Source organism: Condylostylus longicornis, unplaced genomic scaffold (assembly GCF_029603195.1).
Source record: "Condylostylus longicornis isolate FDR11 unplaced genomic scaffold, ASM2960319v2 ptg000075l, whole genome shotgun sequence".
Lineage (NCBI taxonomy): Eukaryota > Metazoa > Arthropoda > Insecta > Diptera > Dolichopodidae > Condylostylus > Condylostylus longicornis.
In genome coordinates this window covers 1,474,346-1,498,654 of record NW_026578043.1, presented here as the reverse complement: position 1 = coordinate 1,498,654, position 24,309 = coordinate 1,474,346, and the positions used below count along the sequence as shown (strand labels likewise).

The 24,309-nt window shown below is 29.8% G+C and overlaps 6 protein-coding genes across 8 annotated transcripts; 1 reads left to right on the top strand and 5 right to left on the bottom strand.

Annotated features, from left to right (window-relative positions):
• Positions 1 to 292: 292 nt before the first annotated feature.
• LOC129612565 (zinc finger protein 99-like) lies at positions 293 to 22,131 on the top strand. The gene is made up of 11 exons (XM_055526233.1): positions 293 to 590; positions 652 to 1,484; positions 1,552 to 1,660; positions 1,741 to 2,193; positions 19,297 to 19,571; positions 19,683 to 19,791; positions 19,877 to 20,335; positions 20,394 to 20,477; positions 20,530 to 21,587; positions 21,643 to 21,751; positions 21,818 to 22,131. The coding sequence occupies exons 1-11, from the start codon at positions 465 to 467 to the stop codon at positions 22,124 to 22,126; spliced, it is 3,924 nt and encodes a 1,307-aa protein (XP_055382208.1). The 5' UTR covers positions 293 to 464; the 3' UTR covers positions 22,127 to 22,131.
• LOC129612637 (zinc finger protein 254-like) lies at positions 2,618 to 4,315 on the bottom strand. The gene is made up of 3 exons (XM_055526339.1): positions 4,110 to 4,315; positions 3,176 to 4,042; positions 2,618 to 3,117 (listed from the first exon to the last, which is right to left on the bottom strand). The coding sequence occupies exons 1-3, from the start codon at positions 4,239 to 4,241 to the stop codon at positions 2,731 to 2,733; spliced, it is 1,386 nt and encodes a 461-aa protein (XP_055382314.1). The 5' UTR covers positions 4,242 to 4,315; the 3' UTR covers positions 2,618 to 2,730.
• LOC129612635 (zinc finger protein 85-like) lies at positions 7,205 to 9,135 on the bottom strand. Of its 2 annotated transcripts, none has more exons than XM_055526337.1 (3): positions 8,777 to 9,135; positions 7,818 to 8,711; positions 7,205 to 7,763 (listed from the first exon to the last, which is right to left on the bottom strand). In XM_055526337.1, exons 1-3 carry the CDS (start codon positions 8,906 to 8,908, stop codon positions 7,332 to 7,334), a joined length of 1,458 nt encoding a protein of 485 aa, XP_055382312.1. In that variant the 5' UTR covers positions 8,909 to 9,135; the 3' UTR covers positions 7,205 to 7,331. The 2 variants fall into 2 exon arrangements, with proteins under 2 accessions (XP_055382312.1, XP_055382313.1); XM_055526338.1 differs by having other exon boundaries at positions 7,818 to 8,699; positions 8,777 to 9,130.
• LOC129612640 (zinc finger protein weckle-like) lies at positions 11,997 to 14,106 on the bottom strand. The gene is made up of 3 exons (XM_055526344.1): positions 13,725 to 14,106; positions 12,989 to 13,648; positions 11,997 to 12,936 (listed from the first exon to the last, which is right to left on the bottom strand). Exons 1-3 carry the CDS (start codon positions 13,854 to 13,856, stop codon positions 12,562 to 12,564), a joined length of 1,167 nt encoding a protein of 388 aa, XP_055382319.1. The 5' UTR covers positions 13,857 to 14,106; the 3' UTR covers positions 11,997 to 12,561.
• On the bottom strand, positions 15,839 to 23,307 carry LOC129612641 (zinc finger protein weckle-like). Its single transcript, XM_055526345.1, has 4 exons — positions 23,244 to 23,307; positions 17,575 to 17,879; positions 16,838 to 17,497; positions 15,839 to 16,786 (listed from the first exon to the last, which is right to left on the bottom strand). The coding sequence occupies exons 2-4, from the start codon at positions 17,704 to 17,706 to the stop codon at positions 16,412 to 16,414; spliced, it is 1,167 nt and encodes a 388-aa protein (XP_055382320.1). The 5' UTR covers positions 17,707 to 17,879; positions 23,244 to 23,307; the 3' UTR covers positions 15,839 to 16,411.
• LOC129612642 (zinc finger protein 311-like) lies at positions 22,347 to 23,702 on the bottom strand. 2 transcript variants are annotated; one of them, XM_055526346.1, is made up of 3 exons: positions 23,496 to 23,702; positions 22,786 to 23,448; positions 22,347 to 22,724 (listed from the first exon to the last, which is right to left on the bottom strand). In XM_055526346.1, exons 1-3 carry the CDS (start codon positions 23,625 to 23,627, stop codon positions 22,353 to 22,355), a joined length of 1,167 nt encoding a protein of 388 aa, XP_055382321.1. In that variant the 5' UTR covers positions 23,628 to 23,702; the 3' UTR covers positions 22,347 to 22,352. The 2 variants fall into 2 exon arrangements, with proteins under 2 accessions (XP_055382321.1, XP_055382322.1); XM_055526347.1 differs by having other exon boundaries at positions 22,786 to 23,442.
• Between the last annotated feature and the right edge of the window lie 607 nt (positions 23,703 to 24,309).

The following is a 24,309-nucleotide window of genomic DNA, read 5'->3' as shown; positions in this document are numbered from 1 at the left end:
ATAGCTTCTTTAGTATTATTATTAATTAAGAGTACGTTCATATTTAATAATGAATAAGAAATGTATTTCAACTTGATACATTTATATAAAATCATAAATCTTTGTTTACTTTTACTTTCTTATACTGGTGTCGATGATTTTTTAAGAAAAAAAACCTATTTGAAATAACCATTTGACAGTTGTCGTACTTGAGAAAGAATCTTATTGTGTCTTATATCGTAAAATTTTTGGTTATACTTTGTACTAGATTAATTTATTATATTTTGGCGTTCTTCCGTCCCACCAAACTTTTTTACAAAAATGAATATTACAGATGTCCCTTTTTGATTTTATCAAAAAAAAAAAACAGTATTTGTAAACAAACAAACTTTTGTTGCTAACAAAATACTGCTATATGCTAAAATTTTTAATATGTACATATGCTATATCTTGAGTTGAATTATTAAAAATTATTTTTAATAAAAATGGCGAAAACATGGAAAAATTGGTGCCGCTTGTGTGGAAAGGATAACTCCCAAATAGATGTTTTCATAAAGGAGGAAAATTTTTCAACATTAGCAGAGGCAGTTCAAAAATTCCTTTCTATCAGTGTAAAACTTTACTCCTTGTATGAAATACATATATACATTTATAAATTTCGATACTTTCTAGATTTATAATTATGATGAAGCTCCTACTAAAATATGTAAGCGATGCCACCAATTTTTGAGTGAAATAATACATTATTTTTTACAAGTTCATAAAGTTCAAGAAATGTTCTGCGATTTGCAATTTAGTCATAAATTTGACATTGTGGTAGATTTAAGCGAAATAAGGACGAAGTATGGTGTGTCAGTTATTCGAGACTCTCGGTTTGATTGCAAAACTGAATTTGAAAATGAACATCAAACCAAAATCAATCATGGAATCGATAAAATTAACAACGACATAGGGGGTGAAACAACGTTCTTTGATGAAAATAGTATTATAATCGAAGATGTTGCAATAGAAGACAATTATTTAAAAGAATTTCCAAGTACAAACGAAAATATAAATAATACAGAACAGGGCCCTCAAGTAGGCCAAGAAAATTGTGTAGCTTGTGAAAGAGCAAATAGAAAAAACAATACAAAACTCAAAAAATATCATAGAAAACGAGAGAAATATAAGAAAACATTCAAAGAAGATAATTCATGTAAGGAGCCTGTTGTAGAATGTGAATTGTGTAAAAAGAAATTTTTGAATAAGGGAGGATATACATTTCACTTAAAAGCAAAACATTCCCTTGTTACGGAACCGTTACCTTGTAAATTTTGCGGAAAACTCTTTAAAGCTATATCAGATCACCAGAAACATGAAGTGACCCATTTACCTCCTGACGAAAGAAGAACTTTTCCTTGCGTGCAATGTGATAAAAAATTTTTCTCAGAAGGAAATCTAAATGCCCATGTCAAGGTTGTTCACGTTCGTGAAAAGTCATTTATCTGTGAAGAATGTGGTAAAGGGTATGTTAAATTTAAATTTCTCTGTTGTAGTATATAACATAGTTATAAATTTGCAATTTATTTTAAGATATGTGACTGTTGATGCATTAAATTCGCACAAAGTTGTTCATACGGAAGACAAACCTTTCAAATGCTCAAAATGTCCAAAATCTTTTAAACGTTTGCCAACTTTGAAGGTAATTAAAGAAATTTATGCATTACAATTAAAAAATTATTTATAACTACAACAAAAAATGATAATGTTATATACATTCAGCTACATCTAGAATCACATGAAAACCATAAATTCATATGCTCTATTTGTGGAACACAATTAAATTCGCGAGCTTTGTTAAGACGTCATATGGTGGTCCATTCTGATGAAAAAAAATATAAGTGTAATTTTTGTGAAAAGGAATTTAAAAGACCAGACGCATTTAAACACCACCTAATACTACATACAGGACTGAAACCCTACGAATGTCCGTTTTGCGATTTAACATTTGCTAATGGTTCAAACTGTAGGAAACATCAAAAAACTACACATCCAATTGAGTTAGCTGCCGCTGAAGCTGAAGGAGTAAAAAGGGTATGCAAAAATGTTCCAAAAATAGAACAACTCAGAGCAGTCAATAATGGCGCATTGACTGATTGTGAAACAGAGTATGAAAGATCGAAAACTAATACACCAAATTCAATATTAATTTTAGAAAATGCTATAAAAATTGAATAATATTTATTTGGATTTTAGTTTTTATTTAACATACCATAAATAAATCTAAAGAATTATAAATACATTAAACGTCATACTTTATTCTATCATTCATATTTGATTACTCCTCATTTGAAGTGATGGGCAATGTTATTCAATTGTGTTTTAGTAAAGAAATTTCAAAATTCAAGTTTGATTTTGAAATTACAGAATTTTGATACATACATACATAATTTACTCGTATATACATATTTTCTATTTGTAAATAGATATTTAACAATGTAAAAAGCCGCTTTAGGCTTATTTCAAATGTTTACAATTAAGTATGATATATCCAATATGTATAAAATAAGAATGAAATATGTATATATGTATAGAATAACATTGAAAAATTCTCAAAACCTAATTAGATTTCTAACTTAGATGTGTAAGATTTGTTCTAAGGAAAATCTTCTTCGAATAAGTTAAAATTTTATTGCCATACAAATTTATGTTACTTTTTAAATTAACAATAATTTAATTCCATTGTTTGTATATTGAAAAAACCTTTATGAACTAAGATTTGTTTCTTATTAATGCTTCTTCATTTGCTGCCATTAGCTGTTTGAAACTAGGCACATTCTCTACTAGTATTAGCGTTCCTTTCGATTCTGCATTTGCTAGCTCAATGGAATGAATAGCTCTTTGATGTTTGCGGCAATTTGAACCATTCGAAAATGTCAATTCGCAAAATGAACATTGGTAAAGCTTAAGACCAGTGTGAAGTAACAAATGATTTTTGAATTCGTACTGTCTTTTAAATTCTTTTGAGCAGAAATTACATTTGTACTTATTTTCATCAGAATGAACGAGCATATGGCGACGTAAAATTCTTTTAGTATTTAGTTTTAAACCGCACAAGTGACAAGGATACTCGGTTTCATCATGAGTTTCAACATGAAACTAAAAATTATATATATAAATCTTTTGCTATATTAGAATAAAGCAATTATGTATCTACCTTTAGTGTTCGTTTGCACTTGAATGCTTTGTTACATTTTGAACAATGAAATTTCTTTTCTTCAGAATGTGTTAAATGATGGTCTAGTAAATTTTTATTTGTTCCAAATGCAGCACCGCAAAGTTCGCAAATAAAACGTCTATCACCATCATGAACTATTCTTATATGATCTTGAACGTACCACTCACTAACAAACTTTTTATTACACTTTGGACAAAAGTAAAATTTTCGTTCTTTTTCTGATAAATGAATAGATTCGTGAATGTTAAGCTGCTGAAATCTCTTGAATATTCTACCACAAGTATTGCATGTAAACGGGGGACCTTTTTTAATTGAATGCTGTTTTTTCATATGAATTGTTCTTCCCTTAGTGGATTGAAATACTTTACAACATATTTCGCATTTTAAGTTTTCTTTTTTACCTGTGCTATCGTTCACCCCTAAGACTCTGTTTTCAAGAGGCTTTTCAGATTCGACTTCTATGTTATTCCAAGCGTTTTGATTGAACCTTTCTTTAACTTGTTCAAAACAATCATTAACACCGCTTATTTCATTATAACATTCCTCAGTTTTATTAACTTTTGGAGAAATACTGAATTCTGATTTAATTTGAACGTTATTTTTTGTTTCCGAAGTAGAAATGTTAGTAATTCCATTGATTATGTGATTATGCAAAAGATTATCTTCATTAAACAAACCATATTTTTCTTTCAAAAAGCTTATATCAACATTTTTATTAGTGTAGTTTTTTTCCAAATCTATGAACATTTCATTGACTTTTAATACATGATCGTTATATTTGATGATAGATTTTACAGCATTATCGCACATATGGCAAACTTTACTGTTATCATCATTTTTTGAAATCTAAAATTGGTTCAAGTTTTATATACATATAGTTTGGGTTAACAATACAATTATGTTTTCTACGCACCAATATTCCAAAGTATTTCAGAGCAGCTGTATAAACAGTTTCATTAATGCTTACGAAGTGGATCTTGACATCAAAATCTTTGATTTTGTTGCAACCGCACAATCTGCACCATTTCTTCCATACTTCATTCATCTTGACTTTTTTATATTCACACTTCCTTTAATATTCCTTACTTATTTACACTTTACATATAACAACAACGTTTATTATTTATTGGTATTTAATACACTATCTACAATTTATCATAAGAAACGTCTAAAACGTTGCTAAACATAATATCTACTAATAGCAATAGACCAATTAATGCTAGACTGGCAGTACAAAAAATATTTTAACCCCAAATTGAAAGCAGGTAAGGCCCATTTTTAGGTTTTCCTAGAATTTTTTATCGTCGAAAAAATATTTTGTACATATTTTTCTGATGACATTTCTTTCTTATTATTAGAATTATTTGTATTTTTGCGTTTTGGGAAGTGGAAATGTTTTTTTTTTTAATCAAATACTTATATACTTGAACTAGTTTAATTTTCTCATATTTGTATACAGTAGACTAGTTAAGTAAATTCGAAATTTTCTGAATATTCTAATTAGAATAAATTATTGAAAACCGATTTGAAAGATTTTTAGAATTTAATAGATGTCAAAATGAGTCACGGACACTTAATCCATTTTTGGTCGATAAGTTGATGGAAAAATTTCCAGAAATACATATTATTAGCTTTTTTCCAAAATATTATTCAAAGACAACGATTATTGCACATAATTTAATCTGAATTAGGGCTGAAAGATTAAGATTAACAGATCAACATGTTCAATCAATATTAAAAATATTAAAAATTGCAACTGTGAATTAAATTCAACCAAATTTCGAAGATTAGTAACAGAAAAACGTTGCTAAATTTCTTTAAACAAAATGATTTTATATTTTTTTGTATGGCTGTATTATTGTATGTTTTATTTATTTTTATGTTGACAATAAAAATCAAACACTCATATTTGTATCACTTGTCCCGATGAGTTGTTATTCAAACATTTTGAGTTTTTCAGCATAAAATATTTTCCAAAAGTTGAAATTTTATACTAAAAACCAAAACACTTTTCAATAATACCCTATCACCTCGAGTGATGCGACTAACAAAATATGAGTGAGTGTATTTGAGTATAGTAGCATAAGTTTTTTCATTGCGCGGCCCATAGCAATGTTCGGAAACCCTAAAATGGCCCGTGATGATAATGAGTTTGACATACCTGGTTGAGGGCATCAGAAAAGGGTAAAATTTTTGTGTGGAACTAATTGACAAAATTCAATTTTTTCCGATACAGGGATTTTAAAGAATTTTTTACTTGCTCAAGCTTTTTTGCTTATAACTTCTCTTCCGAAAAAGATAGAGGCTTCAAATGAACAGTTTGTGAAAGGGCTAGTAAAGGACTATTTATATTTATATATAAATACGAATTTGTTATTATTTAAATTATAAAAATATTTTGTGCTCCAGTACTTTATAGTGAAGGAAAATGTAAAGAAGATAAAATATTTTTTGCAATGCCAGTCTAGGCTTAGTCGGTCTATTTCTAGTACCCATTGTCTAGGCCTAACCGGGTTATTATTGCCTAAAGACAGAATATGTTGATAAACAAATAGCTGCAAATTATACGATGTGTTTTTGTTTTTCTTTTTTTATTAATTGTTGGTTATTGCAACTAAGTTCTGAGGTTACCTAACGAGCAATTATAATAATCTTCCGCTCAAAAAGTTGAGCGGAGAAAATCTACTGATACTATCCACTGATAGTAACCCCAATTATCTAATTACTCTTTTACATCCCTAGATTGTGGGCTTCCTTCTTTTCAGGCGCCAAGTCTTTTAGTCGCTGTTAGTTATTATTTCACGCACTTCGTTGTTCTGGTGATTTTGGATTCTAACTTGGTGTTTTAATGAGTATTTGCGAATTTCTACTACTTCACGTTTAAGTCCCTATGAATAGTACCATTTCTCAAGTACCCAGGGGCCTTAACTATGTCGCGCAAGACCCTGCTTTAAATGGATTTTATAGATTGGTAACCCCGTAAGTCCAGATTGGTTTTATGTTCATGAACTTGTTAGCAAAACAGTAATTTGTTGTGAACATTTATTTCCGAATATCTTCCTAGTAGCCAATTTAGAATTTTAATTGTAATATTCAACTACTCTCTTTTCCTTTTGATGTCCTCTTTCCGCCGGAGTTTCGAGTCCAAGTTTACCTAAATATTTCGCCTAATTGACATACGGCAAGGACCGGTTATGGAGTACTATTGGGATATTATTGTTTGATCTGTTTTTAAAATTAACATTAATAGATTTGTCTTCATTCACAAATATTCTCCATTTTTGCATCCATAACATAACTTTGTCTTTGTTCAAAAAAGTGATTTTTGAGATTTTGCTGTACTTTCCTGCACTGTGCTACCCTGGACTAGGACTGCCGTGTCATCTGCGAAAGTAGCTATAGAATATACTGTATATCCCGAGTATATAATAAAAATGGAATGGGGCCTAGTACGCTACCCTGAGACACACTTACTTCGATAACTTTTAAGTCCGAATATTCATCTTTCTGCTTGACTCTAAATGTTCGATGTCTTAAATACGATTCTAATATTGCACATATCCTACTCAGTAGAACCTATAGTTTGCAGATAATGCCCCTGTGCCACACCTTATCAAACGCCTGGGCAACATCCAAGAATGGAGTTGAGCAAGTTTTTTCGTTTTCTAGCCCATTTTCGATGACATTCGTAATCCTATATCCATTGTTGAGTAACTTATTAATGAGATTGATGTATTGTAATCCTTCGTCGATTGTTAAGTGATTGCTTCGGAACCCAAACTGGTGATTGGGAATTAGCTGTGTACACGATGTGTAATAGATGTTTTTTGTATATTCACCATAGTGAGTGGTGTTATTTTCCATTGTTAGATACTTAAACTATTTTATTCGCTATAAAAAATATAAACTATTTTTGAATTTTAGGTTGAAGTAAGTCAACGACCACTGTTTAAAACGCATAAAATACAACAGCTATAAGTCTAGCTGCATTAGTGAAACGATTTCTTCTTGAGCTGTATTTATTTAATTACAATTAGTTTAAGAATAAAAATATTTTACGCATGGTGTATATTACATATACACTATAATTCAATATTTAATTTGTAATTTAAACAAATAATTCGAATAAACATGCTTACAAAACATCTTCGCGTTCTTTGCCAAAATATAAACTTGGCCAACACTTTTCTTCAGTTACCAATGCTTTCTCGTTCATTGCCTTTAACTGTTTTATACTTGGTACATTTTTAATATGTTTTTGTTTTCCTTTCAATTCTGCAGCTGCTAACTCAACTGGATGGGCTCTTTTCTGATGTGTTCGACAATTTGATCCATTTGTAAAAGTCAAATCACAAAAAGAACATTTATACGGCTTTAAACCAGCATGCAATATTAAATGATTTTTGAAAGCATCACGTCTTTTAAACTGTTTCAAGCAAAAATTACATTTATATTTGCTTTGATCGGAATGCACCATCATATGCCGACGAAGGGTTAAGCTGGTATTAAGCTTTAAGCCGCATGTTTTACACTGATATGCTGTATCGTCATGTATATCGACATGAAGCTAAAAAAAATTATGTTTATTATATAAATAATGAAAAAATGAAAGTATGTATACCTTCAAAGCGCGTCTACATTTAAAAGTTTTCTCACACTTGGGACACTTAAAATTTCGCTCGTCGGAATGAGTTAAAAGATGATCGGATAAGTTTGTATTTGTTCCAAACGCTGCACCACACAATTCACATATAAATTTTTTTTTGTGTACAACGCGAATATGGTTAGATACTGCCCATTCATTCGTAAAACTTTGATTGCACTCTGGGCAACTATATACTTTTCTATCCTTTTCTGACATGTGATTAATTTTATGAACGTTTAGATGATGAAGTTTTTTATATAGTTTTCCACAAACATCACACTTATGAAGCGGTGGACCTATTTTTATTGAGTGTGCCTGTCTCATATGTGTTTTCCGACCTCTAGCTGTAGGGAAGACTTTCGGACAAATGTCACATTTTGTGCATTCCTCTGTTTCGGACTTTTTTTTATTAACTTGGCTCTCACCTATATCATCCTGGTCCATTTTTTCAAAATTCGAGTCTGTGAAACAATTACTTGATAACACATCATGTAATTTAGTAGAACTTGAATCTGACTTTTCAGAAACGTTTGTCTCGTCAACATCTACAACTTCACTTTTTAAAAAACATTTTGAGGACGACGAATCTATATTATTTTCGAATTCCGTTTCATCTTCTATTTTTGTAGAACATAAATCTGCAGGTCTCATTTCGCTATGAAAAAATTCGGGTGTTTCTTTTAATCCATATTTTTCTCTTAGAGATTCAATATCAAGGATTTGATTGAAACAATCGCTTCCCAATTCCGCAAACATTTTGTCCACTCTGAAAATATGCGAATGGAATTTTACAATTGAGCTAATTTTATTGTGACATATCATGCATATCTTAGTACACGAACTGTTTTCTTCATTTATCTGAAATTTTTTCTTGGTTAAGATAGGAGAATTACAATTTTTTTCTAATATAGTATATAAAATAATGTTTAATTTACCATTATACCGAAATATTTAATTATAATTTCAGCCAATGATTCTGACTTTTGAAATTTAAGTTTAACATCTATTTCTGAACCATTTCTTTTCCCGCAAAGACGACACCATTTTTTCCATTCCTTTTTGTGCATTTTTAACTCGATTTTTAAATCTTAATGCCAAAATTAAGGCTTTTTATCGTAGCTTTTATAAATTTATTTTTTTTTTTTCTGAAAATCTGCAAGAATTATTTTTATAAGCTAATTTTATTTTAGTGTTGATCCTTCTATTTTATTAATGTTTATGTCATTTTTTGTTTATTGAAAATGTCCAGATTGTTGTTTAGAAATAATGCAGTAATGCAGTATATTTACTGCTATCGAGTTTGCCCGCCTTTGATCTTTTTTCTTTCAAATTTTGTTTTTGAATCTGCTATATTTCCACAATGTTTGACACTGTTCATTAAAAAGTAGATTATTCTTTTTTATGTATGTGTTTTTGAAATAAAATTTTGAAGAGAGAACATAAAAAAAGGATATAAAAATAGTTTGTGTTTAAGCTGTCAAAGCACGGCTGACAGAAATACTGGCCTGGACCCTAAGAGATTCCTCAGTTCACAGCTGAGGAATTTATACGTATTCTTATGGGATCTATAGAGGGCCCTTTTTAACATAAATATCCTACAAGATCAACTTTTTTCAAATTTTTAATTAGAAAAAGTTAAAATTCAATATTTTCCTATTTTGCTAGTGCTTACATTCTTAAAGTTTTGTCTTATTAAAGCATTAAAAAATTGATTTAAAAAAAACATTCCAGGTTCTGTTCATTTTTTTAAGATTTCAATAAATGCTACACTACAAGAAAAAAAAAGTGCATTTTTTTTTCGAAGTATTTAGTTGATTTTGGTGTATTTTTTCAAATTTGACAAAATATACATTTGATAATAACAAGTTTGCTAATTTTGTATGATGTGTCTCCCAAAATGCATACATCTGATATAATCACATATATATCTATATATTTTGCATGTCTGTGCTATATTAATTAATCTTATATGCTTCACAATTTATAAAACTTACTGCATATGTGAATTCGCATCGTAAAACTTTTCAACTGGCAGCATTTTGTGAAATTTTTTGTTTTTGACATTTCTGACAGTTTTTTCAAACTAAGCATTTGAATTATTTTAAAAAAGTCGTACATTTAAATGTATAATATTATTATAATATAAAGGGTCACTATTTATATTTCGGGTCCTGGCAATACTAGTGCTTCCAGGTGCAATCTGACACTTCCATTGGAAAGTTTGACATTTTTTAGGACAACTTCACTCAGAACGTTTTGTCATTCGAGCGCGAATTGTATTGTTTACAGTGACTTGAAAAATTCATCTCGGTCAAAAAATGGAATTGTCCCGTGAAAATTTTCGTGCGATGATTTTTTACGATTTTCGGCGCGGATTATCGAGACAAGAGTGTCTCGATCAACTTGTTTCGACTTTTGGTGATGAAGCACCATCAAAAACCACTGTAAATCGCTGGTACCAAGAGTTTGGTTTCGGACGCCGTTCGCTCCAGGATGAATTTCGTGAAGGTCGGCCAATTTCGGTCGTTTTGCCGGAAACCATCGATGCTGTGCGCGAAATGATAATGATGGACCGGCATGTGACATACTGTGAGATTGAGGCATCCTTGGGCATTAGTTCCACCAGCTTACATAAGATATTGCATGAACATCTTGCCGTGAAAAAGGTGTGTTGTCGATGGATCCCAAAAAATTTGACGATTGCACAAAAGAAGGCTCGTGTCGATTGGAGCAAAGAAATGTTGAAAAAAGACGTTTATAAGATAGTCACAGGTGATGAATCATGGATCTATGCATATGAGCCCGAAACGAAACAGCAATCGACCGTATGGGTGTTCCAAGACGAGCCAAATCCAACAAAAGTTGTTCGTGGAAGAAGCACATCGAAGCAAATGATCGCGTTTTTTTTTTGGTATAACCGGTCATGTGGCCACAGTACCTTTAGTGGAACGTAGGACGGTCAATTCTGAATGGTACACCACCATCTGTTTGCCGAAAGTTTTCGAAGAAATAAGGAAAACAAACAAGCGCCGGCGAATCATTCTTCATCATGACAATGCAAGCTCTCACAAATCAGCTGAAACAATGGACTATTTGAGCACTCAAAATGTCGAATTGGTGGGTCATCCGCCGTACAGTCCTGATTTAGCACCCAATGACTTCTTCTTATTCCCTCACATCAAAAAAAAAATGCGTGGACAACGATTTTCAACACCTGAAGAAGCAGTCGATGCGTTCAAAAACCATGTTTTGGAGGTGTCTCAATCGGAGTGGAAAAAGTGCTACGAAAATTGGTTTCAGCGCTTGCAAAAGTGTATTGATCTTCATGGGGAATATTTTGAAGAACAATAAAACCATTTCCAATGATAAATGTTTGTTTTTTATTGCTAGACCCGAAATATAAATAGTGACCTGAGAAAAAGCAATCGTTTCCCGGGCCGCAGTTATAGCAGATTTATTTTTATTTTTCCACTAACGTTACAAAACTTAATTTATTATAAATTGTAAACCTCTCAACTAAATTGTAGATAAGTTATTTGTGGTAAATTAATTACTTTTAGAATTTTGTTTTCCTTTGCTCGAAATGTTTATTTTTCTAAACTTCACACTTATAATGCAAAATCAAAATTTTCGCTTTTTGTATAACTTGAAAATATTTTATATTATAATATTATTAATCATAAATATTCTGATATTTAACGTTTATCACCTTCCGTTTGGTCATTTTTTTTTCTTTGAAATAAGTGACGTCGCTTTTTTCTCTTTTTTCATGTTTTATACCAAATGGATCTAATGTTTGTTTTGCCTTTCATTACAGAATAGAAATTTTATAAAGCAGAAATATACAAATATTCTGCGAAAATATTTAGAAAAACTTTAAACGCGTTTTCTGGCTGAACTAGAAGAAATAAATAAGAATTCTAAGATATACTGAATAAGAAAATACTAACAGTAATTGTCAGCATTAGTAGCTCGCAGAACTAGACAATAATGTATGTACATACATACTATATAAGTGCATAAGTATACTAAAAATTTCTAGCAAATTTCTAGTGAAACCTTGAAAAATTTTAAATACGTTTTGTAGCTAAACTAGAGTAGATAGAGCGGTTTTTAACATTTTTAGTTACAATTAGTAACTCGAAGAATTCAGTAGTATATACATAATAAAAATATATGGCAAAAACGTTTTGGGAGAAAAATATTGAAAAAAACCTTAAAAAACTTTAAATGTTTTTTTTTGGCAAAGTTGGAACATAAAACGATTATGAATGTTTTTCATTATAAAACGATTCTGAGTGTTTTTAGCAATCGAAGAATCCAGTAATTTGTTGTGAAAATCTGTTGTGAAAATATTTTGGCAGGTATTTGAAAAGTTTTCCACGCGTTTTCCAGCTGAAATAGAAATAGTAGAAGATTTAAATACTCAGTTTCCTATAATTATGGTTGTTTAGAAATAAGAAGTTCGTAAGCAAATAAAAAGTTAAATTGTTTGCGATATAATTGTGTGTATGTGTGTATGTATATACAAAGAGATCGATGGACATGAGAAATTTAAATTTTATTTTCTTTCTGTTTTTGCTTATAAAACACATACGTGTATTAATTATCAATTTTTGTTTAATTACTAATTTTTATTATTATCAATTTTGTTTAGGTTATTTAAAAAGTATCCTTTGAAGGAAATTTTAAAATAGATTTGAGCAGAATTGAATTGTCTTTATGAGACTTTTTGGTAAACTAACGCGTTCAATTCTTCTATAGTTGGAATGGATTTCGAAATTTTTTTTTTGCCTTTTAACTCTTGGGTTGCTAATTCCGTAGGATGAACGGTTTTTTGATGCTTACGACAATTCGAGCCATTCGCGAAATTCAATTTGCAAAAGGGGCATTTATAAGGTTTTAAACCAGTGTGTAATATTAAATGATTTTTAAATTCTTTCGTTCTTTTAAACTCTTTAAAGCAAAAGTTGCATTTAAACTTTTTCTTATCGGAATGCATAACCATATGACTCCTTAGAAGCCTCCTTGTATTGAGTTTAAGACCACATATTTGACAAATACATCCTATACCATCATGAACAGCAGCGTGTATCTAAAATTATATGGAATAGTCATAGTAACACTAATTGAAAACTAAATTTTACCCTTAAATCCTGTTTTTTCTTAAAGTCTTTTTCACAAATAGAGCATTTATATTTTCGTTCCTCTTTATGGGTAGAAAAGTGATCAGTTAAATCTTTTTTAGTTTCATACTCCATTTTACATACATCACAAATGTATCGTCTATCTTTTTTATGGACTCTGCGAATGTGTTCTCCAACATACCTTTTGAATTTAAAACATTTGCCACATTTAGGGCATTCGAACTTTTTTTCTTCTACTTCTGACAAGTCATAATTTGAATCATTTTCACTTGCGGGTGTTGTTTCCTTTTCAAATATATTAACATCATTTTTTTCATTCAGACTGATTGCGCTTTCTGAAAATTCTTCTTCTGTTACTTCGTTCCTGTTATCAACAGTTTCGTCTACGACACATACCGATTTAAATTTTAAAAGGTTTCTTTTATGGAGATTATGATTCCCTATTTCCAATCCAGTTACCTTGTCCTCTTGATCAACTAGCTTATATTTTTCTCTTAAAAATTTTAAATCCTGGTTTTGTTCGTGTGTCTGATAGTAGTTTTCCAGCTCTAGAAACATACAGTTAACTTTCTCTATGCGTGCATTATAGTTTATGATTGAGTCAATGATGTCATAACACACTAAACAGACTTTGGCAGTTTTATTGATGTTTTCGGATATCTAGAAATCATCTTAATTTTAATATACATATATTTATGTACATACACATGTATAAAAATATAAGGTTTTGACGCACTTTTATTCCAAAATATTTAACAACCGATACACTTAAAGTATCATGATTTTCCATTTTTATGGTTATATCTACTTTTGAACCATTTTCCTCTCCACAAAGCCGACACCATTTCCTCCAGTCTTTATTACACATTTTATTCTATTAAACCTTAGATTTGACAAAATAAACAACACAAATTTCTAACAATGTTACATACATGTATACACGTAGCCTACATATAATTTTTTTTCCTAATTTTAATTAAACTTTTAAATTTGTATTCTTAAAAAGACAACGACATATCACTTGAAAGTTTACTCTATGCTATGCCATTTGGTTTCCGCCATAAATAGTATCAAATACATTTATTAAAAAAATAAATGTTAAAAATAATTTCTTGATAATTTTACTTCGTATTTAAAATAAACATAGCAGCAGGGATGCTATAAACTGAGTTTCGAAAAATGGTACAGGGGGGTATGTTTCTATTTTTTTCATTTGATATTATCTGATACAATGATGTGTAACGAACATAAAGGTCTTAGGAAAAATCTGCGAAATTTTCAAATAACATTTTTTTTAAAAAATTTTAAGTAGCCGGTCAAATCAAAGCATAAAAACGAAAAATAATGGGTTAAATCAAAAAGTAAACATAAAAATGTTTGTGATTGTTAATAGGGTTTTTCTGTAGCAATGTAATATTATGTTATGATCTTAAGTGTTACTAGCTTGTACAATTTAAACATTGAGGAATTACTGACGTCGCCATTTTCTCTCATTTCTCAAAAGTATTATACCTGACGTTTTGCTACTAAAACTTTCTTAATCCAGACAGACCTACTCTCATTAGAATTTAAGAGAAATTTCTATTATTTAACTTTACTTGCGTGAAATCAAATATATTTTTGAAATTTTTATTTTTTTGTAGTTATAAAACATATTCATCGCTAAATCAAACACATTTTTTTGACGGCATGTGTAGTACTTTATTGTTAAACATAAGCCACATTTAGTACGTTAGAACTGAATGATCAAAAACGCAGTTACTTGAAATTTGGTTTTACATTTGTGGATTAGCGTTATATATTAATTTGTGATTTTTAATCTTTCAATCAGCGTATATAAAGTCGATTTTCAAGTCAAGCTAATAATTTTAAAAGATCGGCGTAATTTAATAATTTCAAGTCAAGTAGGGTTTATATGCGCCCAAAATCCGCTATAAACGCGGTATATAAATCACTGCGTTGAAAACGTAATTGTATATGGTTACCATTACCGTGGTATGGGGTTACCGTTATGTCGTAGTATGGGAATACCATCGGGTCTGTTAACATTTCTCATCTTTCTTCACCAAAATTTTTATTTTTGAATGTGCTTTATTTCCGTATTGTTCATTAAAAAGTAGATTCTTTTTTGTATTTATGTGTATTTGAAATAAATTTTTTAAGAGAGAAGAATATGTTTTTCCGTTTGGTATTGCAATATTGCAATTTACTTATATGAGAATCATTCAAAATCCAAAGAATAAAAAACAAAAACAGAAAAATTTTTCCATTTCTGTTAGTTTTCTTTTATTAGTAGATTCAAACGTTCACCTGAAAAACTTTGAACTCAAAAAGGAAGGCAGAAATTTCATAACTACAAAAGTACAAATTTAGTATACATATATGAAAGACGGACGAAAGAGTACTCAGACGAATCGAGTCCCATACAGTTCGTCCGGATGCAGCACAACCAATGCACAAAAATGTACAATTTGTATTGGAAAAATGCCTCTATTTGCAGGGGAAAAAATGAGAAGAGTTGGATATTAAGGACTTATTTTGTTAAAAGGTCATGAGTGTTGCTTTATTTTTTGTATGAAAATGGCCTTATTTTTGTAAGAGGTCGTTACTCTTGGAATGTGCACATTAGTGCCGTGAGAGGCATTTTTCCAATGCAATTGTACTGCACCCGAACGAACTGTATGCGACTCTTTATATCAGATGTATGCATTTTGGGAGACATATCATACAAAATTAGCAAACTTGCTAATATCAAATGTACATTTTCTCAAATTTGAAAAAATACACCAAAATCAACTAAATACTTCGAAAAAAAAAATTCACTTATTTTTCTTGTAGTGTAGCATTTATTGAAATCTTAAAAAAATGAACAGAACCTGGAATGCTTTTTTTAAATCAATTTCTTAATGTTTTAATAACACAAAACTTAAAGAATGTAAAAATTTGAAAAAAGTTAATCTTGTGGGCTATTTATTTTGGGCCCTCTATAGATCCCATAATAAGTATAAATTCGTCAGATGCGAACTGTCTTAGGACCCAGGCCTGTATTTCCGTCAACTACGAGACATACCAAAAACGTTATTAAAACAAAGTAGTCAATGTTCTAAAATTACATGCATAAATATTAAAATTTTCTTTTAAATGTAAAAGCAGGCAAAACTACCCATGAGACACCTAAGAATTTTTAATTGTTTTTTGTTATTTTCGTTAATTCTTATACTTTATTTTATGAAGTTTTTTTATTAATATTGAAATAAAATGTGTTAATTAAAAAAATTGATTTGATGGAATAAAACATTAAAAATTCTTTGTTTTTTTTTTAAGTTTTATATGCCACCATATATATTTGAAAAGATGGTTCAACTTAATTAATCTTTGACCTTTAAAAATTTTGCAATAGATTTGAGCAAAATTGGATTTTCTTTACGAGACTTTTTGGTAAACTAACGTGTTCAATTCTTCTATAGTTGGAATGGGTTTCGAATTTTGTTTTTTGCCTTTTAATTCTTGAGTTGCTAATTCTGTGGGATGAACGTTTTTTTGATGCTTACGACAATTTGAACCATTTGCGAAATTCAATTTGCAAAACGGGCATTCATAAGGTTTTAGACCCGTATGTAATATTAAATGATTTTTAAATTCTTTCGTTCTTTTAAACTCTTTAAAGCAAAAATTGCATTTAAATTTTTTCTTATCGGAATGCATAACCATATGGCTTCTTAGCAGCTTCCTTGTTTTGAGTTTAAGACCACATATTTGACAAATACATCCTATACCATCATGAACAGCCGCATGTCTCTAAAATTATATGCAATAATTAAAAAACACTAATTGAAAACTGAATTTTACCCTTAAATCCTGTTTTTTCTTAAAGTCTTTTTCACAACTGGAGCATTTATATTTTCGTTCCTCTTTATGAGTAGAAAAATGATCAGTTAAGTCTTTTTTAGTTTCATACTCCATACTGCACACATCACAAACAAATCGTCTATCTTTTTTATGAACTTTGCGAATGTGATCACCAACATACCTCTTGAATTTGAAGAATTTTCCACATTTGGGGCATTCGAACTTTTTTTCTTCTACTTCTGAAAAATCATATCTTGAATCATTTTCACTTGCAGGTGTTGTGTCCTTTTCAAATATATTAACATCGTTTTTTTCATTCAAACTGATTGCGCTTTCTGAAAATTCTTCTTCTGTTACTTCGTTCCTGTTATCAACAGTTTCGTCTACGACACATACCGATTTAAATTTTAAAAGGTTTCTTTTATGGAGATTATGATTCCCTATTTCCAATCCAGTTACCTTGTCCTCTTGATCAACTAGCTTATATTTTTCTCTTAAAAATTTTAAATCCTGGTTTTGTTCATTTGTCTGATAATAGTTTTCCAGCTCTAGAAACATACAGTTAACTTTCTCTATGCGTGCATTATAGTTTATGATTGAGTCAATAATGTCATAACACACTAAACAGACTTTGGCAGTTTTATTGATGTTTTCGGAAATCTAGAAATCATCTTAATTTTAATACACATATATTTATGTACATATACTTATAAAAATTTATAACATTTCATACGCACTTGTATTCCAAAATATTTAACAACCGATACACTCAAAGTATCGTGATTTTCCATTTTTATGGTTATATCTACTTTTGAACCATTTTCTTCTCCACAAAGCCGGCACCATTTCCTCCAATTTTTATTACACATTTTATTCTACTAAACCTAAAATATTTACTTGGTATCGGACAGAAGTTACCTTATTGCACTCAGACTTTGTGTCAAAATTTAAAAATTTTGCTACGAAAATTATAACCATAACAAGAATCAGCTGACCGCTGCCAGAAACTACAACATGTCGCCATTTTTATTTTTAAAAAAATCTGAAAGCAAATCGGATGAAAATAGAGTTTCCGTCAGACAAAGTCTGATGGTAAACATTGTTTACGTATACTAGCAATTTTCAACGAACAGACCAATTTTCGACGAAATGTCAAAATTCATATAGGCTGTATGTCGCATAAATATCGCAAGCTGTAAAATTACCCAAATTCCTATTTTACGTGCAATTTTGTTGACATTATTTGTTATCATGTTCTACAGTTGTTTTTGTTGTTCCGCTTTTATTCTGGGCTAACATCAGAAATCGTCTGACGCTGCCGCTTACCGTTTTGGTTTTGTTTTTACAGTAGATCATCGATTTTGTAGTATATATTATCAGTAAGCTAAACCTTTTCCCATTCTTACTACTTTTGATTTACCGTGTTTGACTGTTTAAAAACAATAATGATTTAAAATATATGGAATAACTTTAATTTTCTCTTAACTTGGAAAAAAATTTTTTACTTCCGCAACTACGATTAACAGATATTTTTGTTATGTCAAGATAAGTCAGGAAGCTTTTGTACAGCTCAAAAATAAATCGATTTCCGATTAATTAATGTTCACGAATTAATATTCCATATTATTATTTATATGCAGCTTGAAGACTGCAAGCGGATTTCGAGCTTATATAAACGCTACTTGACTTGAACTCCTCATGTTAAGTCGAACTGACAAAATTATTATCTCGACTTGAAAGTCGAAAGCGGTTTGAAAAATTAAGAACAACAAAATAATATATAATGTTTATCAGCTAATGTGAAACTCAAGTCGATATACTGTAAATATTTAAATATTTTGTGAATGATGAAATAAATATTTTGTACCTTTTATTTTAGCGTTTTTTGATTATCTATTTTTATGAAAACAGAAGAACAACGATTTTCCTTGACGAAATATTAAAATTCATATAGACATATAAAAGAGGCTAGCAAGAATGAAAATTAACAACAGAAATCGTCCGTCGTTACCGTTCACCGTCTTGGTTCTGTTTTCACACTTAAAAAGGTATGTTGATTCAAACTTGAATATTTAAATAATAATGAATACTATATCAGCGACTCTCAAACACGGATCGCGGCATAAATGATTTTGGAAACAATATAAAAATATCTCACACGACAATGAAAAATTGAATTTTAATAAGTTTTTAAGTTCTCTAATTCGATAGAGAAACATTAGATAATTTGGTAAAGAAAAATAAGCAACGTAGAAGTCATTAAATAATGCACAAAATTAAGAAAACGGGTGCCATGTATCATTGCCAATTAGCTTTTGTGGTCGCATTGTCATGGGTTTTGAGAAACGCTGTGCTATATAATGTAAATGCATGCTATATGAGAATAAAGTGCCCAATAAGGTGGTGCACTTCTAAATTATTAGATGAAAAAATTTTAAAAAATGAATTCTTAACGTAAGTTTTATTTTATGGTAATATTCAAGACCACAAGAATTTTAAAGAGTTTAAATTCATTATTTCCATATGTATGGGGATACATAACTCGAATTCATTTGAATAATACACTTTCAATTATAGCCAAGAATAAAAGAAATGTATTTAACCCGCAAAAAGGAGCAATGTTTCTATGTACAAAATGTGGTAAAAAATTCGCTTCTAAAAACGATTTAAATGGTCACGAGAAATTCGTTCATGTTGAAAAAAAATTGCTTATTTGCGAGGATTGTGGTAAAAGGTAAGTACAAATTATTACGCTATGTCTAAATATTTGCAAATGTATAAATTTTTAAGTAAAAGAATGCATACATATTTACATATATTTACTTATTGTGATTTATTTATGTAGATATGTGAGTGTTGCTGCTTTAAATTCACATAAAATAGTACATAGTGAAAAGAAACCTTTTAAATGTACTAAATGTTTGAAATCTTTTAAAAGAAGAGTAACCTTGAAGGTAAATATGTACATAGGTACATTAATTTATACATAATAAAAGTATATTTGAATCTGTAAATAATTATTAACAATTTAATTATTAGATACACGAAAAATCTCATGCAAGTCATAAAGTAATATGCCCCATATGTAGTAAACCGATAAGTTCCCCAGCTTTACTTAGTCGACATATGGTTTTTCACTCTGAACACAAAAAATATAAATGCAATTTTTGTGGGAAACTATTTCGGAGATCTGATGCATTTAAACATCATTTGATTTTACACAGTAGATTGAAACCATACCAATGTGTTTTTTGTGATTTAACGTTTGCAGATGGATCTAATTGTAGAAAGCATCAAAAAGTCGCACATTCACTGGAATTAGCAGCAGCAGAAGTGATGGGAATTGTTAGAGTTTCTAAAAATGTTCCGAAAATTGAACAACTGAGAGCAGTTAATGATGAAATTTTGTTAAAACCTCATAAAGAAACATTCTTAATGAAAGAAAAACAGTTTTTTTGTGATATTTGTAGTAAGGAAACAACCTCAAGTAGATCTCTGGTATGAATTCATTGTATTATTGTAAAATAAAGTAACAAAAACAAACTGCCTTAATTAGGAAGTACATAAGCTCATCCACATTAAAGCTACCCTTCAATGCGATATGTGTCCGCGACTCTTTAAAAATGTAGAAAAACTAAACGTAAGCATATTGAAACAAAAGTTGGGAATTTCAACTAATAATTTGTTTCCAGATCCATAAAAAAAGTTGCAATGTTCAATGTTTAATATGTAATGTAAAACTAAAAAATAATCACTCGTTGAAGGAACATGTACTCTTACACACTGATATAAAGAATTTTAAATGCACCCTTTGTGAGTATGTGACAAAACATCAAAGAAATTTAAAAGCACATATGTTAACTCACACTGGTCTCAAACCATATCGTTGCTTGTACTGTGAAGCTTCTTACGCTCATCAATCAAACTGTAAAAAGCATGTAAAACATTCTCATAAGGCAGAATTTATTAACAGTGTGGCTGAGAGGTTGCAACCTTACACAAAACATGTTCCAAGTTTCAAGGAACTTAAAAAAATTATAGAGCAAATGAAAAAAAGTGCAACAACGAAGACAATAACAGAAAATGAAGAAAACATAAAAGGGTATAACTCTGAAGCAACTGAAGATTCCATATCAAATATTAAGAGTACTGTTGAAACTAATGAAGACGTTGAAATCAAAAATTTGAATGAAGAAAACAATTGTAACTTGAAAATGATATTAAATAAAGACGATAAAATTCAAGAGAATGCTGAAAAAAATGAAAATTTCAACGAAGTTGTGATACGTGAAAATTTTGTGCAACAATTCGATTATTATAGTAAGGACAAAAACTTATTAAAAATTGAAGAGTTCAAAATGAGCACAGCATTTGCATGCAACAAAAAAGATATAGACTTAAAAAGGGAAAATGACCATAAGCATAACTCAACTTTTGATTTGAAAGAGGCTGTTGCAAAATGTGAAATTTGTAACAAAACATTTTTGAGTAAGGGTGCTTGGGCCTCCCATTTAAAAACGAAACATTCTATTGTGTCGAAACCAAAAGCGTGTAAGTTTTGCGGTAAAGCTTTTAAAGCAATATCAGCTCTTGAGAAACATGAGCTAACTCATTTACCTCCAGAAAAACGCGAAACATTTTCATGCACTCAATGTGATAAAATTTTTTTTTGGGAAAAACATTTGAAAATTCATATTGAAATTGTTCATATTGGAAAAACATCCTTTATATGTGAAGAATGTGGCAAAGGGTATTAAAAATTTTTAGATAAGGAATATTTGTGTTAAATTAGAATTTTGTTTTAGATACCTAACATTCAATGCATTAAGTGCCCACAAAATTGTGCATAGTAATAAAAAACCTTTTAAATGTACGAAATGTGAAAAATCTTTTAAACGAATTCCAGCTTTACAGGTAATTCAACATAATATTATCTATCATGCTTTTTAGAGTTTCAATTATGCATAAATTCTATTTCAGGAACATTTGCGTAACAATCACACCGAAAGGAAAAATTTTAAATGTATTTTGTGTCAATACGCTTGCAAAGATCGTAGAAATTTTAAGACCCATATGTTAATACACGCAAAATTGAAGCCTTATCACTGTCAGTTTTGTGAAGCTTCTTATTCAGATCTTTCAAATTGCAAGAAACATGAAAAACACGCACATCCTGTGGAATATGCTGAAATGAAATTAAAAAATCAACCAAGAACTCCGAATCAAAATATTCCCAAATTTTGTAAATTGAAAGAAATTTTGAGTCAAATGGAATTACAAACAAGTTAAATAATTTCTTTTTTTATTGAAAACTATTTATTTCAAATTGTACTATACGACTATCAAGTTAGTTTACTCGTTTTTTCTTGCTTTGCACATTTTGTATTGATACGCGAATTGACTGTTAAAAAATGCATGTCGATTTTTTTTACTAAAATAAAATATAAACTAAGGATTCAAACTATATATGAACTGTAAAATCTGTATTAGTTTTTCGGTTCAATAAACTACACTTTTATGAAACATTATCCGAAGCTAGCTCATTTAGTTGCTTTATTGTCGGCATTATTCTAGAGAGTTTTTTACCTTTCGATTCTTGAACGGCCAGTTCTGTTGGATGAACGGTTCGTTTATGCTTTCGACAGTTTGAACCATTTGCAAAAGTTAAATTACAAAATGGACATTCGTATGGCTTTAGTCCGGTATGTAGAATTAAATGATTCTTGTAAGCATTTGGTCTTTTAAACTCTTTAAAGCAAAAGTCGCATTTGTACTTATTCTCATCGGAATGTACCAACATATGGATCCTTAAAATTTTTTTTGTACTAAGCTTTACGCCACATATTTGACATATACATCCAGTTCCATCATGTATTACCATGTGAGTCTTAAAATATGGTAAATTAGTACATATTACGTTTTGATTGCGTATCGAAAAATCAAATTACCCTTAAATCTCTTTTGGTTTTAAAAGCTTTCTCACATTTTGTACACTTGTATTTTCTTTCTCCTGGGTGTGCTGCGTAATGATCAATCAATTCTTTTTTAGTTTCAAAATCTGATCCACAAATATCACACGAAAAAGGTTTATCTTTTTTATGAACACGACGAACGTGATCAACTACATATCGTTTAAGTTTAAAAGGTTTTTCACATTTGGGACACTTAAATCTTTTTTCTTCTAAATCTGATAAGTCGTGATCGGATAAACTGTTTTGATTTGATTTATTGTCCAAATTGATATCGTGCGTTTCACTTTCGGATATTACTGTTTCTATATTATCTGTTTGTACACATATTTTCTCTGGCTTTATTAAAGACTGTGTACTATCAGTTTGGATTCCGCACTGTATTTGTATACCATAAGTTATGTTCGACGAAAGCGGTTTGGTTAGATTAAACTCACATGTTTCACTACTCTGGTTATTTAATCCATATTTTTCTCTTAAAGATTTAATATCAAAATTTTGGTAAACCCAGTTCTTCCTAAGCTCAACAAACATTTCATTTACTTTAGCGATATGAGCATTGTATTTTATTATTGATGTTATTGTGTCATGACACACCATACATATTTTGTTACACCACTCTATTTCGTCTGATACCTGCAACTCAAATTTTCAAAAATTTAGTATTAAAATATTGTGTAAATATGTACCATTATCCCAAAATATCTTTGGATAATCACATCTAAAGTTTCAGCATTTTCAAATTTTAAATTCAAATCAACATCTGCACCATTTTGCTTTCCACAAAGTCGACACCACTTTTTCCAATCTGTTTGTTGCATTATTTTACAAATTTTCTTAAGCAATTTAGTATTTATTTATTTATAACTTAATTTATATGTAACTCGCCAAGCTTAATGACATGAAAATTGTTATCGTGATCTAATAAAAACGAGATGTGTTGGATGGCTTTGACGTCTGAAAATGTGATGTAATAGTGAAGAATTTTTTTTGTGTTGAATTTTTTCTTTGAATATAAGTTTTTTTCAAATTTTTAGCCTTAAAAATAAGCTTGATTCAAAAAACAACAATTTAGTTTTACTATCAAGATCTATTTTATCATATAAATTAATGTGTTTTTTTAAGTTTTTTGATAGAAAAACCTGATCGATTTAAATTCTATTTAAGCTATATTACTGCGATATAAAGGTCAACTTAAGCCAACATTCGTTGAAATCTAACATAATCGCAGCTACCATGAATAATGAATATCAAATTAATTTAACATAGGCCCTGCCTGATTGTCTATCGTCCTATTTTACTTAGCAAGAGAGGAAACTGAGTAACTGTTATATTTCAGATAATGTAATTTTAGAGTGGGAAGAGAATTATTTGGTTTTATATTTTTTGTTATAATTGAAGTTACATACTTATTTTATTGAGGTATGTTATATTTATTCACGAATTGATTTTAATGTCAATTATCAAATATCAGTCCTTCGGAATATAAGAGGAAACCGAAAA

What these genes read in the sequence shown, in the direction of transcription:
- LOC129612565 (XM_055526233.1), top strand. Translation starts at nt 465, where the DNA reads ATGGCGAAAACATGGAAAAATTGGTGCCGCTTGTGTGGAAAGGATAAC. An exon ending in TGTGAAGAATGTGGTAAAGG is followed by an intron (nt 1,485 to 1,551) that starts GTATGTTAAATT and finishes ATTTATTTTAAG; the next exon opens with ATATGTGACTGTTGATGCAT. An exon ending in TGTGAAGAATGTGGCAAAGG is followed by an intron (nt 21,588 to 21,642) that starts GTATTAAAAATT and finishes ATTTTGTTTTAG; the next exon opens with ATACCTAACATTCAATGCAT.
- LOC129612637 (XM_055526339.1), bottom strand. Translation starts at nt 4,241, where the DNA reads ATGAATGAAGTATGGAAGAAATGGTGCAGATTGTGCGGTTGCAACAAA. An exon ending in TGAAATACTTTGGAATATTG is followed by an intron (nt 4,043 to 4,109) that starts GTGCGTAGAAAA and finishes AACCAATTTTAG; the next exon opens with ATTTCAAAAAATGATGATAA. An exon ending in AGTGCAAACGAACACTAAAG is followed by an intron (nt 3,118 to 3,175) that starts GTAGATACATAA and finishes TATAATTTTTAG; the next exon opens with TTTCATGTTGAAACTCATGA.
- LOC129612635 (XM_055526337.1), bottom strand. Translation starts at nt 8,908, where the DNA reads ATGCACAAAAAGGAATGGAAAAAATGGTGTCGTCTTTGCGGGAAAAGA. An exon ending in TTAAATATTTCGGTATAATG is followed by an intron (nt 8,712 to 8,776) that starts GTAAATTAAACA and finishes ATCTTAACCAAG; the next exon opens with AAAAAATTTCAGATAAATGA. An exon ending in AATGTAGACGCGCTTTGAAG is followed by an intron (nt 7,764 to 7,817) that starts GTATACATACTT and finishes AATTTTTTTTAG; the next exon opens with CTTCATGTCGATATACATGA.
- LOC129612640 (XM_055526344.1), bottom strand. Translation starts at nt 13,856, where the DNA reads ATGTGTAATAAAGACTGGAGGAAATGGTGTCGGCTTTGTGGAGAGGAA. An exon ending in TTAAATATTTTGGAATAAAA is followed by an intron (nt 13,649 to 13,724) that starts GTGCGTCAAAAC and finishes GATGATTTCTAG; the next exon opens with ATATCCGAAAACATCAATAA. An exon ending in AGAAAAAACAGGATTTAAGG is followed by an intron (nt 12,937 to 12,988) that starts GTAAAATTTAGT and finishes ATATAATTTTAG; the next exon opens with ATACACGCTGCTGTTCATGA.
- LOC129612641 (XM_055526345.1), bottom strand. Translation starts at nt 17,706, where the DNA reads ATGTGTAATAAAAATTGGAGGAAATGGTGCCGGCTTTGTGGAGAAGAA. An exon ending in TTAAATATTTTGGAATACAA is followed by an intron (nt 17,498 to 17,574) that starts GTGCGTATGAAA and finishes GATGATTTCTAG; the next exon opens with ATTTCCGAAAACATCAATAA. An exon ending in AGAAAAAACAGGATTTAAGG is followed by an intron (nt 16,787 to 16,837) that starts GTAAAATTCAGT and finishes ATATAATTTTAG; the next exon opens with AGACATGCGGCTGTTCATGA.
- LOC129612642 (XM_055526346.1), bottom strand. Translation starts at nt 23,627, where the DNA reads ATGCAACAAACAGATTGGAAAAAGTGGTGTCGACTTTGTGGAAAGCAA. An exon ending in AAAGATATTTTGGGATAATG is followed by an intron (nt 23,449 to 23,495) that starts GTACATATTTAC and finishes TGAAAATTTGAG; the next exon opens with TTGCAGGTATCAGACGAAAT. An exon ending in AAACCAAAAGAGATTTAAGG is followed by an intron (nt 22,725 to 22,785) that starts GTAATTTGATTT and finishes CCATATTTTAAG; the next exon opens with ACTCACATGGTAATACATGA.